The sequence below is a fragment of the Tachypleus tridentatus genome, chromosome 13 (assembly GCF_004210375.1).
Source record: "Tachypleus tridentatus isolate NWPU-2018 chromosome 13, ASM421037v1, whole genome shotgun sequence".
Classification (NCBI taxonomy): Eukaryota; Metazoa; Arthropoda; class Merostomata; order Xiphosura; family Limulidae; genus Tachypleus; species Tachypleus tridentatus.
This window is the reverse complement of record NC_134837.1, coordinates 236402560-236421223: the sequence shown is the minus strand read 5'-3', so window position 1 is coordinate 236421223 and position 18664 is coordinate 236402560. Positions and strand designations below refer to the sequence as shown.

General features: G+C 33.0%; 1 protein-coding gene across 3 annotated transcripts in view; it reads right to left on the bottom strand.

The window, feature by feature from the left end:
• LOC143239893 (protein TANC2-like) overlaps positions 1 to 18359 on the bottom strand; it is a 97598-nt gene extending 79239 nt beyond the window's left edge. For 2 of the 3 annotated variants that reach the window (XM_076481512.1, XM_076481514.1), the window contains exons 1-2: positions 18243 to 18359; positions 351 to 472 (exon numbers count right to left, since the gene is read on the bottom strand). In XM_076481512.1, the coding sequence (XP_076337627.1) occupies positions 351 to 402 (52 nt within the window). In that variant the 5' untranslated portion in view covers positions 403 to 472; positions 18243 to 18359. Of the gene's footprint in view, positions 1 to 350; positions 473 to 11603; positions 11663 to 18242 lie in introns of all 3 variants that reach the window. The other variant, XM_076481513.1, reaches the window with a different exon arrangement.
• Positions 18360 to 18664: the final 305 nt, after the last annotated feature.

Below are 18664 nucleotides of genomic sequence, written 5' to 3'. Positions count from 1 at the left end.
TCTTCGGCTACTCTTTTGCCAACGAATAGTGGGATTGACCGTAACATTCTAACACCCCCACGGCTGAAAGGGCAAGCATGTTTGGCGCGACGGGGATGCGAACCCGCGACCCTATTTCCTCTCTGTTGAAGCACAATATTGTCGGTAGAACATTTTCATTGGAGATTTCTTTGGTTTTTTCGTGTTTTCGGCGCAATGGTGTATAATGAGCTGTCCATGTCGTGTTCTTCGCAGAAATCAAACTCTGAACTTGAGTGTGACCGACACCCTAACTAATCGCTTAGCCGCCCGCGTAATCTCATTAGATTAATAAACTGCCGTTACACAAATACTGAACAAACATCACTTACCGTTATACCATTGATGGTTGTCCTCTTCTGCTTCGTTTATTGTTGTCGTCATGGCACGGCAGTGTTCAATACATTATTCTCTTGATGGATGAGAGGACGTCTTTAGCAGTTATTTCATAGAACTATAGAGATATACGTATATTTCGTTACTATAAACACAAACTCAAACATTATAAATACGATACATTTTTACTAAACTTTAAATAAAGTGACCAGGATCCTTATGAAATCTCCCAAAGTTCAGAATTACGTAGAGAAAATAATTAGTTTTCAAATATACGACAAGCTCCCCCAGTGGAACAGTGATATGCCTGCAGACTTACAAGGCCAGAATCTAGGTTTTGATACCCTTTCGGCATAGCAGGAATAGTCCATTGAAGTTACTTTGTGCTTAACTTCAAAATAAACAAACAATATATATAACAAAAAATAGCGGAGTATTTTTTAATCATTTAAATATTCCAAATATTGCTAGGTTTACATTTCACGAAACGTTTATTTCTAAAAAATCGAAATTATCGATTTTGTTTCAAGTTAAAGTGCTAGTCTGAACTTGCTGGTGATGTTACAGTGTTAAAGCCTGTCTTATGTAGGTCAATTATCTATTGCACGAACACTTATCGTATTCAAATCAACTCAACAAACACGGGCAGATACAGATTATTTTGAAGCAATAACAGCGTTATTTAAAATAAAATTATTTCATTGAAAAGCTATCGATAACATCTTCATTCTACAGAACGAGTCATAATTGGAAACATTTTTTAAACATACAGACAAAAGGAATCATTCAGTTCTTCAAGTCTTTCCTTGAAAGACCAATCCTTGAGGAGAGTAGATTCCTACCTATTCTTTATTTTTCGGGAAACCAATGATTCTCCTCTTGAATTTTTGTAAAGTGCTGGTGGCAACTCATTCCATAAGCCAATCACCCTGGCAAAAACTAAAACATGTTTCAACTGGAGATCAGTTTATCATTCTCCAATCGTAAAATTGTGTTCTTTCATCCTGTGGCCTTCATAATGCAGTACAAAGAAATTAGAATACTTTATTCCATCGATCCACAAATAATCTTGTAAACTTCTGTATTTATTGAAAGAAAATAACCCAATACTTTTATTTAATCCTCTAAGATTCTTACCATCTCTATAAATAGTTTTAATAAGTTAGGCAGTTTAAGAGATTCTATACAATATGCATACATAACTGTATTTTAAGCGTAAGACTGCAAAACGGAATTGAATTCAAACTTTGCGTTATAAGGACTTAACGTCGAGTCAAGTCATAATAAATTCCCAAATGTATGCCTGATCGTAACACATGTTACAAGTAATGCTTTTATAAAACGCAAGATGGTGAATTTTCTTTTTTTTAAAAAAAAATTTACTGACTAAATGTTCTTTCTTGTTGTTTTTTTTGACAAGTAAAATAATGTGCCAAATTCTTCCACACAAAAAAACGACAACCACTACGCCGCAGTAAAAAACTGTAAATATTTCCGTGGGCACTAAGATAAGATCGTTTTTGATTGAGTAGTTCTAGTTTGTTATCATTTGAATTTTATCTATAACATGATATGGGACGAGAACCTTGATTTTAAGTTACTCTGCCACCAACAGCTTTAAAAACAGTAAAGAAAAATAATGAAGAAGTTAGGGGTAAGCAATTTCATTTCGTGCCAAGTATGGATTTACACATTATTTACTCCATGTGTATTTATTCTAATACCAATCGCAACGTGTTAAATGTTATGAAATTATTTTTTTTTCTTTTGTCTCTTTGGTTCGTGATACAATGTAAAATTTCTAAAATATGTACATATACATTATATATATATATGTCTAAGTTTTTACTTTTGACCGAATAATTATCAATCTAAGTGGGTGATAAAATTAAACAGTGAAACACTGATGAACATTTTAAATAACTGAGTACGTTAACTGTTGACCAAGGTCTTACTGCGCAATCTCATAGAACTTCGTTTTTCGAAACAGGACCTGTGAAGAACAACGCCAATTTAAGTTTCAGTAATTATAATCCTCCGATGGAGTAACGATAAGTCCAAAGACTTACAATGCTATAATCAGGTGTTGGATTTACTTACAATGCTATAATCAGGTGTTGGATTTACTTACAATGCTATAATCAGGTGTTGGATTTACTGCGGTGACACAACATTATCCCAATGCGGCTTTACTCTGCTTTAAAGTTCAAATGTTAAAAACAATTTACGTAAAATCATTTAGTAAGTGTGTTTTTGTTGAAAAACTATTGGTCAATATAATAAAATCTAAGATACACTGTGTACGAGAGTGGTATTTCTGTATACCCTTCCTGGTTGATTATGTAAAAGCTAATCTATGTTGTACACGAGGGTGGTAGTTCTTTCTACACTTACTGTATACAAAGATGTCTGATACTGCTAACGTAATTCTCAATGCTAAGCTCTAAAATTATTATACATTGAATATTGTAGTATTTGTTACAATCTCTGACTGTTTCTTAAATTTTGATTTTTTTTGTTTATTTTTGAATTTCGCGCAAAACTACACGAGGGCTATCTTCACTAGCTGTCCTTAATTTAGCACTGCAAGGCTAAATGGAAGGCAGCTAGTCATCATCACCCACCGCCAACTCTTGGGGTACTCTGTTACCAACGAATAGTGAGGTTCACCGTCATATTATAACGCCCCCACGCCTGAAGGGGCATGCATGTTTGGTGTGACGGTGATTCGACCCCGCGACTCTCAGATTATAAGTCGAGCGACTTAACCACCTGGCCATGCTGGGCCCTTTGGTTTATTACACGAAAATGAATAATATACTGCATGAAATCTTTAATTGTCATCTTGATAGTATTTTGTATTTTGACTGTACGTATAGAATTTCTAAGCAAGTACATTTGCATTCATGCAAAATGCATTGTTATATAATATCAACGCGATGATAAAATCAACAATGCAGAATGTCTTCATATTAAGTAATAATATACAGTGATAAGCAAAGAACACCAGTCTATAAACGTAAACGCAATAATTTGATAACACTGTACAAGAAATTCTACGAGTGGATTTGTACAACACGGAAATACAACAGTATAATTGTCCCAAACTTATGTCACTGTTTATTATTTACATTTAATAACAATTACTTGCTTTTGTTACTAATAAAATATTAGGCCATGTGTATGTTTATTTCTAAAACAGAAATAATTTTCACATTCAAATTATAGTTCCCAAACGTGCAATGTTACAATAAATAATTCCACGATTCGTTTTTCCATGTGTAATGGTTGATTCTTGTATACGTTTTGATACTATAACACGCTTTGTTGGTTCATTAAACAAGTTGACAATCATTGAAATACTTTGATGGGGTAGACTTCTGTTTTTATAGTTAGATACATGAGTTTTTGTAGCTTGCTATTTCTACCGAAACTGTTCTTTAACAAACAAAAAAATGATTAAATCAAGTATTTGGTGTTCACGTGCATAATGTCCCTGACTTCATCCTTGCTGTTGGTGTCATTCGGTTACCAAAGTATATTATTCTTATTTCATATTACAATATATTAATAATGGATAACATCAAAGTCTTCTGTCATGATTTGCAGCGAGGGTTAAGGTTAACAGGATGTAATTATACCCTATTTCTCTAGAGCCATTTATCTACCTGACTGAATACGGAGATTCCAAAGGCTTTTAGTTGAATGCCGGGTAATTAAAATTTATTCTTTAAATACAATGGCCATTTTGACTGCATTTTCAAGAACACCATCCGTTTTTTTAAGCTCCATCCGTTAATGCTGTAGCATTCACAATATAATATACATTTTTTGTACTGAGTTTTGAATTAATTTGAATAATATAATACAAATTCGTAAAAAGTACTGTTGCCGAAGAAATGCCATGGTAAATCTATCGTAATTATCCGTGAAATATTCTTCAAGTACTTACGTTACGCCTATTTTGAAGACAACCATTCTACTTTTCAATATCTATGTATAATGTGACATAAGTTCTATACGAGTATGGCTGCATAGAACGATTAACGATTACAATGACAGTTTACGATGAAGGCGTCATATGATTATAATTTGGACAAACTTAAGTTTTAGTTTACAACAAGCCTTGTTAAATGCATACTGTAAACAGTCTATAAATTAAATTCAGTGCGTGGATTTCAGTCAAAAATCGAATGAATACAATCTTGTCTGTGTGAGCATTTTAATTTGAGTGTGTTAAATAGAGTTCTATAGCGAAACATTATCTTATTGGTGCAGCGATATGTCCGGGGACTTATAACGCTAGAAACCGAGTTTCGATACCGGTGGTGAGTAGAGCAAATATAACCCATTGTGAAGCTTTGTGCTTAATTAGTAACAAACAAATGTAGTTAAAATTTTCGTGCTAATACTTTAAAACACAATTCCTCTGGAATTGTCTACATGTTCATTGTATGAATTTTATTAATTTTATTCATTAGGACTTCTTTCGTCACTGAATAAGTTTATCAAAAGGGGGTCAAAGGCCACGTGGAGGGTTACCTGCTTTAACCACCCGCATCACTGTACTATAGAGTACTGTATGTCACTGATTCAGTAGACACTAAAATGATGTTATATAAAGGGACGTTAAACGTTGCAGTTTGTACTGTCATGAAGTCAGTAAAACGTGCACATGCTATTTATCACGAAAAGAACTATGCTTTCCGACGGCAACAGCACAACATGACATTTGAATTTCAAAAGCAAGAAATAAAAATATTTATTATTAATTTTGTTTTATCTATTCTCTAAACAGAACATTTTTGGAAACCATGCGCATGTACATCTAGTACTAACGTATAAACATGTTGCATATAATAATGTAATCTGTGATCCAATATGAAGGACAGGACATGAGGCTAACTGAACGTTGAGATTTAGCTCAGTCTTCATGTTACTATTCCCAAACTAACCTGTTTGTCTGAAAACGAGGACTATTTTCTAAGTTAAGAAAACATACAGAACTTCCTTAGACAATAATCTTCTTTTACTAAGAAATTAAACTTAACTTCTTTCACTGAAGAAAAAAATGTATAGATGTTAGAAAATATCATGTTATTTAATTGGAATTTGACAAAAATCAAAATAAAAACCAACAACTTAAATTTTCCTAATGCTCTCCAGCCTACCCATCTTCTCCTTTTACAGGAAATATTCATTCATCGGCACCTTTGAAATTCACACCCCAAGTGGTTGAGCCAAAAATAAAATTTTCAAATTTTCGTTCCTCACGCCCTCGATTCTAATGATCGAATTCGTCATGTATCTCTAATACTACAATGATTGACAGACTGATTAAGGTAAAATTCAATACAAAAACGTAGTATTTAATGGATACTGAAACAAGTATAATGAAATACGCGCAATAGATTTATAATACTAGTCAACGTTACACAACACACGATTTTCCTTCTTATCTTGAAAGTTTGATAAACGAGAAATGGCGTACTTCTATTTCAAAATGAGGGTTTTAAGATACCAACTTTCCTCAAGAAAAAAACAACTAGTTTTACAAACATGAAGAATAACACAGTTCCTTACTGATACACACGGTTATGACCTATTATTTTGTTGATTTAAACCCTCTATATACTTCTCTTTTTTTTCGACAGAATTTCTTTGTCCAACGTGCATCACGTGCTACTATATATTTTTAAATTTCTAATATAATTAAATTTATTGGCAACTAGTAAACAGAACTGCACGTAACGAGTGAGCACAAGTATTTAAATAATCGAAATTTGATCGCATATGACAAATGAAAGTTCGTGTGTGATTGCATACAATGCGTATTCTGAAGAAGTAATGCTTCAGCTATGCAGTGATTTGGCTTATAAGCGTTACGTTTTCAAATTTTGGGCTATAACCATGAATATATTGACGATAAAGAAGCGAATAAACAATAGTAATAAATAAATGGAAAGCTATTTTCAGTGTGGGACCTAACAATTAAATCTAAACATATTAGTTTGTGTTATCAGCGAACGTCATGATACTGCTGGTAGTAACGCATTACTAACGAGCATTTCGCTTGACTCCCAGTCACCCCTGAATCAGTGAAGCATGCAACCAGATGTCAACCTGTAAATTCATTGTGAAGATGGGAAGTGCGCAGCCTAACGTCTCTCATGGCAACAGTAATCACGAATATCACATCGGTCAGTTGGAGTTTCTTCACTTCATTACCTCAGTTTGTTGTTGTTGCTGGGGGATCAGTATAGCAGCAACATATACATGAGTACAAAATTACACGATAACCAAGCATTAGAAATAATACATTTTCTTACGAAAATGACATAATTTTATACATAAATTATGTAAGAATGACATAATTTCTAAGTACATTATTATCATAAAACTGTTCCCCAGTAGGTCAGTAGCAAGTTTTTGGACTTACGACTCTAAAATAGAAGGTTTGACACCCTGTGAAAAGATAATTGTGTAGCTTTGCACTAATAAAATAAAACGCTACGAAATAAATCTAGAGTTTTTTGTTTTTATTTTTTAACTGGTTATAGACTCTCGAATTCCTTATAAATTAGAGCTATATCTCCTGAGAGGTTTAAAGAAACATTTTAGTACAAGAATAAACTAAACATATTAAATGGACAAATTTAAAACTAATGATGGTTTACGTAATAATGTAGTACTGCTAATAAAAATATGATACAATTTTAGACAGAGTGTAGGTAGAGATATGCTCAAAGTTAAGGTTCGTATGGCTCTCATTTTCTTAGCATTTTATACAGTTATTAAACTCGTAAATAAACAGAAATCCATATGCTGAAAACAAATATTTTCATAGATTAATCATACATGAGTGTAGTTAACAACCGTATACATTTGTACATGTTAACGTATTACGTTACACCAGTACGAGCACTGTTGACTGGTCACTAATTACTAAAATATCACGTGCTAGTTTAAAGCATTACGTGAGTGTGAAAGTTGCTTCTTTGTTCCAGAACCCCGGATTTTAGCCTTGTAAGTACGTAAACCTACAGCTGACCCAAAATGATTCACTGGTCTAAATAAAAAAACAAACAAAATGCTATGCGAAGAAACCATATCCATTACAGGTGATTTGTAAATGATATAAATATGGTAAATGATATAAGTCACGTTTTATAAACATTATTACAAATATTTTTATCTTTAAATGTGACTTATGCATATAATTAGGTAAAAAGTATCGGTGTTCAATCCCTGTGATAGGCGCAGTGCAGATATTATATTGTGCTACTTTTCGCTTAATAATAAAAAAATATATAATTTAAGAAATATTTTAAAAATTATATCAATCTTAGTACATTAAAAGTTCCTAATAATATACTAATCAATACATATTTCAGCAACTATCAATAAAATAAGTGCCCAATGCATGGGTGTATGCGCAATCTAAGCAGAAATAACGACTTGAATAACTTTATTTCAAAAACATTAATAGAATAAATACACATGTAAACAGTTTTAATATAATTTGTAGCTACCTGACTCCACGTTTATACTTAATATTGTATATTTTTTATAATAATTCTTTCTTGTCGCCAAAACGCGACAGTATGAACGACTTACAGGGTTTGTCTGTGTTACGTCTTGGAGTACTTGATAAGCCTTTACAGATGCATCTAAATAGAGTCTTTACAACAGTTAAATGATTCACAATTATATCCAATTTCTGCTTTTGATCATTTCTTACGGTTATGAGAAATAGAGTACAGTTTATGGTTAGGGAATATTTTTCTTATAATATGCAAAAGATTTCGAAATTTTATTGAATTGGCTGTAACCTTCTAGCACTTACTTATTTCGTGTGCTATAAATAACATTTAGCATTGATAGAGCAGTAAGAGTTTTATTATTATAAATATAAGTGAATAGCAATGTCTACATTTTAAAACGCGTGTTTGTCTTTTACAATGATTATCACAGCAATAATGTTCGTTGCTTTGATCGTTTCATGAGAGCATACCGAGTGAATTAATGAGACTCATACCAAACTTATGACACAAAAAGGTTTATTGAACCAGTTTGGAATTCACATTTGACCAAGATTGCTAAGCCAGCAAAATTACTACAACCACCAGAACAGCTAAACCACCAGAATTACTAAGCCCATGAACTTTAACAACTTCTCACATATAATACTACAAATAACTCCACCAATTAAATAAAACTGTTCTCAACTGGTCGTAGTATGAAGAAATTTATCATATAGCATGAGCAAACATGTTCCATGTCACATCCGTAAGGTGAAGAACAGAGAAGTTATAAACTCGACTTCCAAGCCAAACAACTACCACTTCGCTTTAAATTTTACAGGATAGAAAAGTGTATGTAAAAAAAAAAAGTTATGTTAAACTACCATCAATATATAATTTTTGTGTTTTGGATAACTTTAGCCGTCCCTCACTTCATTTCAATAGTTCTAGTTTAGTCAGAGGATTATTTTTTTTTTAAAATATGCTATTAAACGATTATGCTTATTGATATGAACTGAATAAAACAAACATCATACCTGCATGTAATAAATCGTAAACATAATTAACATGTTTTTTATTTATAAATAATAAAACATTCAATGTACAATGAACGTACTTGCCATAACACCCTAATTTCTAAACTATGGACGTCAGCCACTGCACACAGGTGTATATATTTTCAGCATAAACAAAAAAGCAAGAATCAGTAGTGAGATGTGACTAATTTTTGGCAATGCTTTAAATATAAATTCACATTAATTCAGTTGATAAGTTGTTGAGATTTTTTTTTCAAGAAGCGGAAACTTATTAGACAGATTTAATATCTAATTGAGTTGTTTATGGTTTGGTTTACAAAACTACACGAGAGCCACTTTCTCTAGCCGTCCCTAACTGAAAGATTAGAGGGAATATAGCTAGTCAACCCACCGCCAGCATTTGGATTACTCCTTTACCAACGAATAATGGGATTGATCGTCACATTATAATGCTCATATGGCCCAAATTGCCAGTATGTTTGTTTGGTACAATCTGTGGCTCCCAGTTTGCGAGTTGAGTGCCGTAATCACTTGCTTATACCAGACATCAACAAGGTACAATGTAGTGGTTCGTCAGACATCTAAACGATGGCGCTACAGCACTTATAAAAAAAAAAATGTTTGTTTGTTTTTGAATTTCGCGCAGAGCCACACAAAGGGTATCTGCGTTACCTGTCCCTAATTTAGTAGTGTACGATTAGAAGGAAGGCAGCTAGTCATCACCACCCACCGCCACTGTTTGGCTACTCTTTTACCAACAAATAGTGGAATCAATCGTCAAATTATAATGCCCCACGAATAAAAGGGCAAGCATGTGTGACGGAAATTCGAACCCGCGACCTTGAGATTATTAGTCGAGCGCCTTAATCACCTGGCCATGCCGGGCCATATAAAAAAAACGATATTCGTATTGTATTTAATCTTTAGAAATATCAAAACCTGACGGACTAAAATTAAATCTCAATTGCTTTTCCTCCTATTTAAGATATAAATGAAAATAAATAGGAAAATATGTGTAGTATGAATAACTTAAGAAGAGACAAAAACATTATTTCTATTACTTTGTTCATTGAGCACTTTGTGTCAGGAGTTCATAGTTCTTTAGTCACGTAAACGGTCTCGTTTCTTTTGTATTTCTCGATATAAGTCCATTTCCAGACATCTTTGTTCTATAAATATCTTATTCCCAAATCGATACTAACTGTCGCAAACGATTAGATCAATTTTTACACGCTTTTTGAGGTCGTTATTACATAGCCTAGAATGTACTGAAAAAAACTGTGACTTTGACAGGCTTAGTTTATGTTGGATTCGTCAAGATATATGTTGAAAACGACTTAGAAACACCCTGCAGTAAAAGTGTAATGTTTTGCAACAGCAGTTTATCCAGAGCACCGTAAGTAATGTGGTGACAGGTGAGTTCTGTATTGAATACCTTAACATTTAGAACACTAAAGCATGAATTGAACACAAAATATAATATGGAATACATACGCCAAGGGCGATGAACAACATAAACTGTTGGCAGAGTAGGACGATGAGGCACTAAAAGTGGAGTATTACTAGAGTTCCAACTTTCCTTTTAAAGAGTTGTTAATTTAAGCTTTATGTGAAAGTAAGTGTAATAATTTTCTTGAAGAACAACACAAAATACGAGTATATGTTGAGAATAGTTAAACTTATATAATTGTCCGAAGCTTCTATTCTCGAATTTTTCGAGTTTCGTGCACAACTTTCAAAAGTATGCAATAAATAGTGATGTTCTTTAGAGAGAAAAATAAACAAAACCAGCTTTATCACTTTTACAGAGAATCTCCCAGTATTAATTTCAATACGAGACTGATGTGATATTCCAATATGAAATAAAGACTATTTACACTTATTCTTAGGGGCCCGGCATGGCCAAGCGTGTTAAGGCGTTCGACTCCTAAGCCGAGGGTCGCGGGTTCGAATCCCGGTTGCACCAAATATGCTCATCCTTTCAGCCGTGAGGGCGTTATAAGTGACGGTCAATCCCACTATTCGTTGGTAAAAGAGTAGCCCAAGAGTTGGCGGTGGGTAGTGATGACTAGCTGCCTTTCCTCTAGTCTTACATTGCTAAATTAGGGACGGCTAGCACAGATAGCCCTCGAGTAGCTTTGTGCGAAATTCAAACAAACAAACTTATTCTTAGTGAAAATGTAGAGGACTCTTCGCGTTTATTCTCACTGAAATGATTAGAAAGATATTATATTTAAATTTCAAAATTATATTATTAAATTAAACTTTCGTTTATGGAAGGATTGGTTTGGTTTGTTTTTTTGAATTTCGCGCACAGCTACACGACGAACATGAATGTGTGGGTATTGATTTCAATTATTTCTGGGAGGATTGGGTGATTGCGGATGTTTGTTGTGACAAAAGCCAAAGGGGAAGAAAGGTTTTTAAAATGTAGAAGCATTTCTTAGTGTTTTCTCTACCTCCACATACTGAACAAGTGCAATGACACAATGATACACGTATTGCATGGTTTACTACTCAATTATATGAATTTCTAATAAGAACTATTTTATGCAGTTTGTAATTTTGGTCAAGAATGTCTATTTTGTTCCTCATTCGGTAAGATAAGACATATATGATAATCGTTTTCACCAATTTTGCCCCAAACAGAATGTTACGTACGCAAAGAACGTTACTACTGTATACTTACGAACACGTGCGAGCGTCACATGGTAACCTTTCCAAGACACATAACTTTCCCCCTTATTTCTAGAAAAAAAAAAAAAAATCATATAAAAACTTTGAAATATATTTGCTCTTTTTAATTTCCTTCCCCATCCCTCAATTCCTATATTAATTAATTAATTATTATTTGTGCATGATAACTCAAGCAAAGAAATTGTAACTTAGATCTGAATCGAAGTAATTATTTTTAGAGTAACATGATATGACTTATCAACTTAAATGTTTCTCATGAATTTGCAGTGAAGGACCTTTTAACTGCGTTAAATTAATCGTGATATAATTAATGTTAATATTCTTCTCTTCAGTTTAGGACAAATTTGTTCACTCAACTGTTCAACTTGTTTCACTGGAGATAGAGTTAAAACGAATTATTTGCGTAATCCTTGATGACGAAAACCCACTTGAAATAGAAAGTATCTCAGAACGGCTGGTATGGGTATTAACACTTCTATTGATAAAAGATACATATCAGCGTAATCATTGAATCAAAGGCACCAACCATAATGGATACTCAACTGATAAGTTACTAAATCCACTACATATTTTACGTATATGACAATACACCGTGAATTTCATATAATCAGTACAATTTGCATTCATTTTGAAAGTCTTAAAATAAAATTTGTATTATTTTTCGACCCATTGCACCCTCCTCCCCCCAAAAAAACAAAACAAAACAAACACAAACGTTTGTTTGCAAGAAGCTAAGTTTCTACTACACAAGTGAACGAGTTTTTACAAAAAGTAATATTCAAACGAGACGCACTTGTTTATATGTGAAAAAAAACGTTTGAGACAAAAAACGCGGAACAACAGAACAGACACACACAAACGAGTTATTAGTGTAACAAGTAAATATATTATTTTAATGTCTTAAACTTAATTATACGTTAATAGTAGATACTTAATTAAGTATTGCTGCATATTTTCAAACAAAAGTTAAATGATACGGACATGTAAGGGCACAGGTTGGTCCTATAGTAGAGCTCTAAATTTGCCGCTGATGCGCGGTTTGAAATTGTGCTATTTCGAAAAATATTCACGAACTTTAGAGTGTACGTGGTTACAAGAGTGGCAGTCAATCCCTTAGCCTAGATGATAGTTAGTAGTATGTTGCTGCTTACTGTCTTCCTTACCTCTGGTGAGATGGCCCGGCATGGACAGGTGGCTAAGGCACTCGACTCATAATCTGAGAGTCGCGGCTTCGAATCTCCGTCACACCAAACAAGCTTACCCTTTCAGCTATGGGGACGTTATAAAGTTACGGTCAATCCCACTATTCATTGGTAAAAGAGTAGCTCAAGAGTTGGCAGTGGGTAGCGATGACTAGCTGCTTTCCCTTTAGTCTTACACTGCTAAATTTGGGACGGCTAGTGCAGATAGCCCTCGTGTAGCTTTGCGCGAAATCCGAAACAAACAAACCTCTGGTCAGTAGTTCGAGATAAGATGTGACAGCAGACAGTGTTGGTAGTTTTGTCATAAATACAAAATAATTTTATATATATATATCAGGGTTACTTTGTGTAGGTTCACAAATCTCAGTATTTATGTTATATGGTATTTCTAAGATGAAGTAGGTTAATTCTGTCGAATATATACTAATCTATAATTTTTCAGTTTTCGTTTAGATAGTTAGTAATTTCTAAAATGTGCCCGCTATCATAACTATCCAGTTTTGATTGTAACAAGCGTTTTTTTCCAAAATACACACCCTAATATAATTATGTAATTATATTAAGTTACATTACATCTTTTATTTATCCAATAAAAAAATAGTTGCAGTGTTTCTATACGATTTTAACGTTCTCATTTCCATTCAGCAACATGCAGTATGTTTCAAACAGCACATATGTTCGAAAGTTAATCAGACAGAACACTGCTAGAGACATAAATTTAAGTCATTGCTGCTATATGAAAAATTAACACATCCCAAAGGCATAGGTATATCCACTGTAGTCACGTGTCTTATAGAACGTGATATGTACATATAAAAGAAAATGAATTCACGTTATAATTAGATTGCATAAAATCATTTGCAAATTACCTGTAAAATATTGTTTAATTTCCGTGCGCTGATGATATTATGAACTCACTATTTCAATGGTTGAAACATCGTAAAAAATGATACATACCAAGAAATAATCCACTCAAGAGCTTTATCTTTGGAGATGTGTTCAAAGTGTACAGTGGATTTCCTTTTCTCACAACAGTTCTTTGTACTGTTGATTAAATTTATACGTAGGGATATAAACATATACTTCCTGGCTTTCCTCTTAATTTCAAATTACAGAATAAACTTCGACACAATTTGGAAATTATAGATTATGAACATAGGTGGAGAGCAGTGGTTTGAAACATCAACCAATAATGTTTGTTTGTTTTAGAATTTCGCGCAAAGCTACTCGAGGGCTATCTACGCTAGCCGTCCATAATTTAGCAGTGTAAGACTAGAGGGAAGGCAGCTTGTCATTACCACCAACTACTAACTCTTCGGCTACTCTTTTACCAACAAATAATGGGATTGACCGTCACATTATAACGCCCCCACGGCTGAAAAGGCGAGCATGTTTGGTGCGACGGGGATGCGAACCCGCGACCCTCAGATTACGAGTCGCACGCCTTAAGCCACCTGGCCATGCCGGGCCTTAACCAATAGTATTTTGTTCCTTAGAGTAAATAGAGATGTATCGTTATTTTCGACCTTTGTAGTTGACATTTCACTGCAGCAGTGTTTTTAGGTCAAGAGAAAATTCTTAGTATATTTTATCTACGATATCAATAATACATCTAATTTCAAAAGTTTCATCTCATACTGTAGAGTTTCAAATTAATATTATTGCAAAACTGTTGCTTTTATTGTAACAATAAAAATAATTAGCTAAATAAAGCTATTAATTTTAGTTGACTTTTTTATTCTGATTTGTTGTTAATACTTTTGATATTTTTATCCAAATCTTTTATGACATAATTATTTAACACTTTTTTTTTTTTTAGTGTTAGCGTAAATGAGAATTCTAACTCGAGGCTAAGAATATTTTTCAGAGAATGACCTTTAAAAACATAGAGGATGCTAGAAGTGACATGACCGTGGAAGGGGTCTTTCCTGGGAACGTCACTCCACTGAACTAATAAACGATTCGGCTAAAGCAATTCAGGATTACAGAGAGTCTCTGTAGGTCTTGGAGTGTCTAGAACGCGTTCATATCAGGTTTCTATGCTTTTTCCAGTTATTCGTTTGCTGTAATTAAATAGAGGGCGTTCATGTGAGGCGTTAGCATGTGGAAGAAGTTGTGACGAGCTCTTCTCCCCCAACTTTTCGGTAGATAACTTCAATAGAAAGAAAGACATCACTTCCGCTTTTTAAGTACTGCAAAAGAAAAATATCCCATCTCGCGGCTTCTCTGAATTCCGTGCTGTTCGAAGCGCATGGAAGAGGCAAAAGACTCGTGTTTAGCTCCCTAAGAAACAGGTTGGATTGTTAGAATTTACCATCAAACGTTCTCCATGCCGTATAGCTTGAGGCATTGAGTCTAGGCTTAACTCCATGCCAATAAGAAGGTCAACGGTCTACTCCCTTTTCGTTCCTCTTTGTGTATGTGGTTTCCTTCCCATAATAATTACAGATAGAAACTACATGTAATAAGGGTCGCTCAAGTTAGGTTCAGAAATCACTGATGCACTTCAGACTGTGCTGAAAGATTGGTCAGAAATTTTAATATCTACGAGTTAGTATTATATAGCTTGGATTAATGATGATATTATTTTGGATGGTCATTCCTATTCATAAAATATGTGCTCGTAAAGGTGTGCAATAACTGTTTTATAAAGAAGCATATATATATATATATATATATTATTCATAAGAAAAACATTCATGTGCTTATTTGAAAATTACATTACATTTCAATATGAATAATTCTTAGTAAAAATAACATTGAACAATTTTTTTGTTCACCTGAAATTACCATTCGTCTTGTCAACAAAATATAAAAACTGGAAAATTCCCTAGTTGAATAATAATTGAGATACCCGAGTTAATATTCTCTGTTTTCTGCAAACAAACAGCTGAATAACAATTGATCTATCCGAGTTCAATTTGTTAGTTTACGCCCACAAATAGATAACAACTGAGATATTGAATTAGTTTTGTTACTTTACTACTCACAATCAACCAACAAATATTTCAGGAACAGATGAAAACAACATTATTGTATTACAACATTATTGCATTACAACATTATTGTATTCCTTTATTAAATTATCAATTAATTTTGTGACAGTCATTCCTCAAAAGTCATTAAACTGTCAGTTCTATTCCGAACTATCTACTGTGAAAATGAAACATTGTAATTAAATTTCTGGTTAAAAACTTCAGCTTAATGCTAGCTGGTACGGAATAACATCATTGTGGTCATTTTAAACATCTGACAACTAGAACAAAGTAATATGTTTACCCGTGAACAATTGTGATTTTTTTTACACTTCTTGTTTTGGGATTACTTTGGTAAACATTTTAAAGGAGTAAATCATATTTATATAACTAGAAGCAAATTAGTTAGTATCTTTTGAGTTATAAAAGTAATAACTTTAGTTCATTATGAACATTAGTCGTTTCCAAAAGATAATCAGATAATTTCGTACGAAAAACAATTATGTTTGTTATTTCTAGTTTAGTAATACATTTTCTTTGACCAGCATTACACGCTATCTTACAATGTAAATATCAGATGAAAGATTTAACTGTAATTATTTGTAAAACTTTCTAAACTGGAAGCATTTAAATAGGCTACATGCTAAATCCGAACCCATCGGCAAAACACTGGCAGCTAGATTGTTACAGTAATTGGAAGTTAGAGATGTGTCCTTCGGCAACTAGCCACTGTTAAATGTTTTTAAGAAGAATGATGCGTGAAAATGAATGGTTACTAATCACAAATGCTGTTTGATAAAAAGACAAGGTGAGCACGAACATTTAGGCCTAAAGCTGATTATTATTATGTTTGTTTGTGTTCTGGAATGGGGCTTTGTAAATCATCACTAACGTATGATCAAAGCAAGCTAGCTACACAGAAAGAAAGGAATCTTATGAAGTAATTTACCTAATTTTATAGAACTAAATAACAAGGAGTCTTTAATTTTATAATTATTTTAAACTTGTTGCTTCGTTATGTAGACACCCTTGGTGTTGGCGATATTGAAAATGATTTTGGTTAATGGAGATGTGCCTCTTTGAACCATATTATTTAAGTACACGTTATCACTTTTGATTTCTATATAACCCTCAAGAAGTGAGACATTTAAATAATAAAATATCAGCAATAGACATTATGTAGACTCCAGTTTACATTTCAAGTTTGTTTTTTCTGTTTTCTACCTCATCACTTAACTATTTGATACCAGTCAACAGTGAAATACGTTCATTCAGTAACTGTACAGTTGTCAACACAATCATTCCTTCTTCAGTCAACTTGTTGATTAAGCTGTGCCTCAAATAACAAAATTATCAAGTAGGGTTTTAATAAATAAACCTTAAGAGCGTTTTTTTTTTCTTTTTGAGCAACTTCACTTACATGTCACAACAGAAACATACATTTAAATAAAGTTATTTTTGGATAATCATAATCTCGTTGAGAACTTCGTAGTTTAAAATGAGTACTTACACAAATGAAAAGATAGAAATTCCTCAAAATATTTATTTATGAAAATTTCAGAAAACTATCTTTCACAACACAGAAGTTACTAGTGATGATTGAACTAATTAGTGGTTTAAGAAAGTGTTTACAGACTTAATCTATCTCTAAAGAATCTTCACAACAGAAAAATGACTTATATTTACGAACATTTTAGTTTTCAGATATTAATATTAAGTAAACAATTAGTGACAAATACATATAATAATTTTTTTTTCTTCCAGTTCCTTATATCTAGTGTATCATTGCAACCAATTTTAGTACGCCTTTTGTTTACTTCAACACCCAACACCTTGACTTGGTGTTAAATAAACCATGGTGGTTCTATACAAGTGGAATCAATAGAGATTACTGGTAGGAAGAAACAGTGGACAACAAATGGTCAAAGTACCAACAGAAGAAAAAATGACTATTTCTAAAGCTGCATACCATTATGTTTTCGATAAACATAAATAATAAAATACGTCCATCTTTTTTTAAATTATAATAAATGCTAAAAAGTGATTTATTTGGAATACTTTACGTTTTAGTAATTTCAGTTATTACTTTTATTAGAAATGAAAACAAACCTTCCAAGTCACTATTCAACTAAAACGATTTGAAATGTTTGAAAGTCATAACTTCAATAATTACATCTAATAAAATAGGTTGTGATAAAAATATTACGAGTACACGTTTTCACACTGAAATTTAATGATGTTTACAAAATTTGTAAGAATCTAGACAAAAACATATAAATATTTACAGCAGCATTTAGACCTGTTACACCTTTGATGTATAAAGATATTAACTAACGTCTTAGCAAAAATCGAATATTTCTTAATTATATGTATGTGCCTTTTTGACGACGAAGGTAAATAGTAGTAAACAAAATACTGCATAAAAATACTATTAACAAACTACAAACTGCCTACCTTAATCAAATTATCAGTCCATTTTAAACGAAATCCTGTGAATGGGATAATGAAGTTTTTCGTCAATTTCAACTCACACAACGATAACATTACCTTCGTCTCTCGGTACTGAGTGGTGAAATGTTGTCTCATTCATTCTGGTTAGTTTACGTAGTACATGGACGTGCGCATGTCTGTGACGAAACTACGGTGCCTTGTAAGTGGATCGTTCCCTTGTGTGATGCGTCAAAATGTCTCTGTATTGTAACAAACCTGCTCGCACTTGAGCGTCTTACAACAACAAAGTGAGAAAAAAAAGATAAAATTTTTTAGCTGAAATCTGACCTCAAAATTTTTATATTGCAGAAAAAGTGATTCCAATGAATACATACAAACACTAACAGTTTTTGAAACGCTTGTTGGTCTTATAAAGATTCATTATG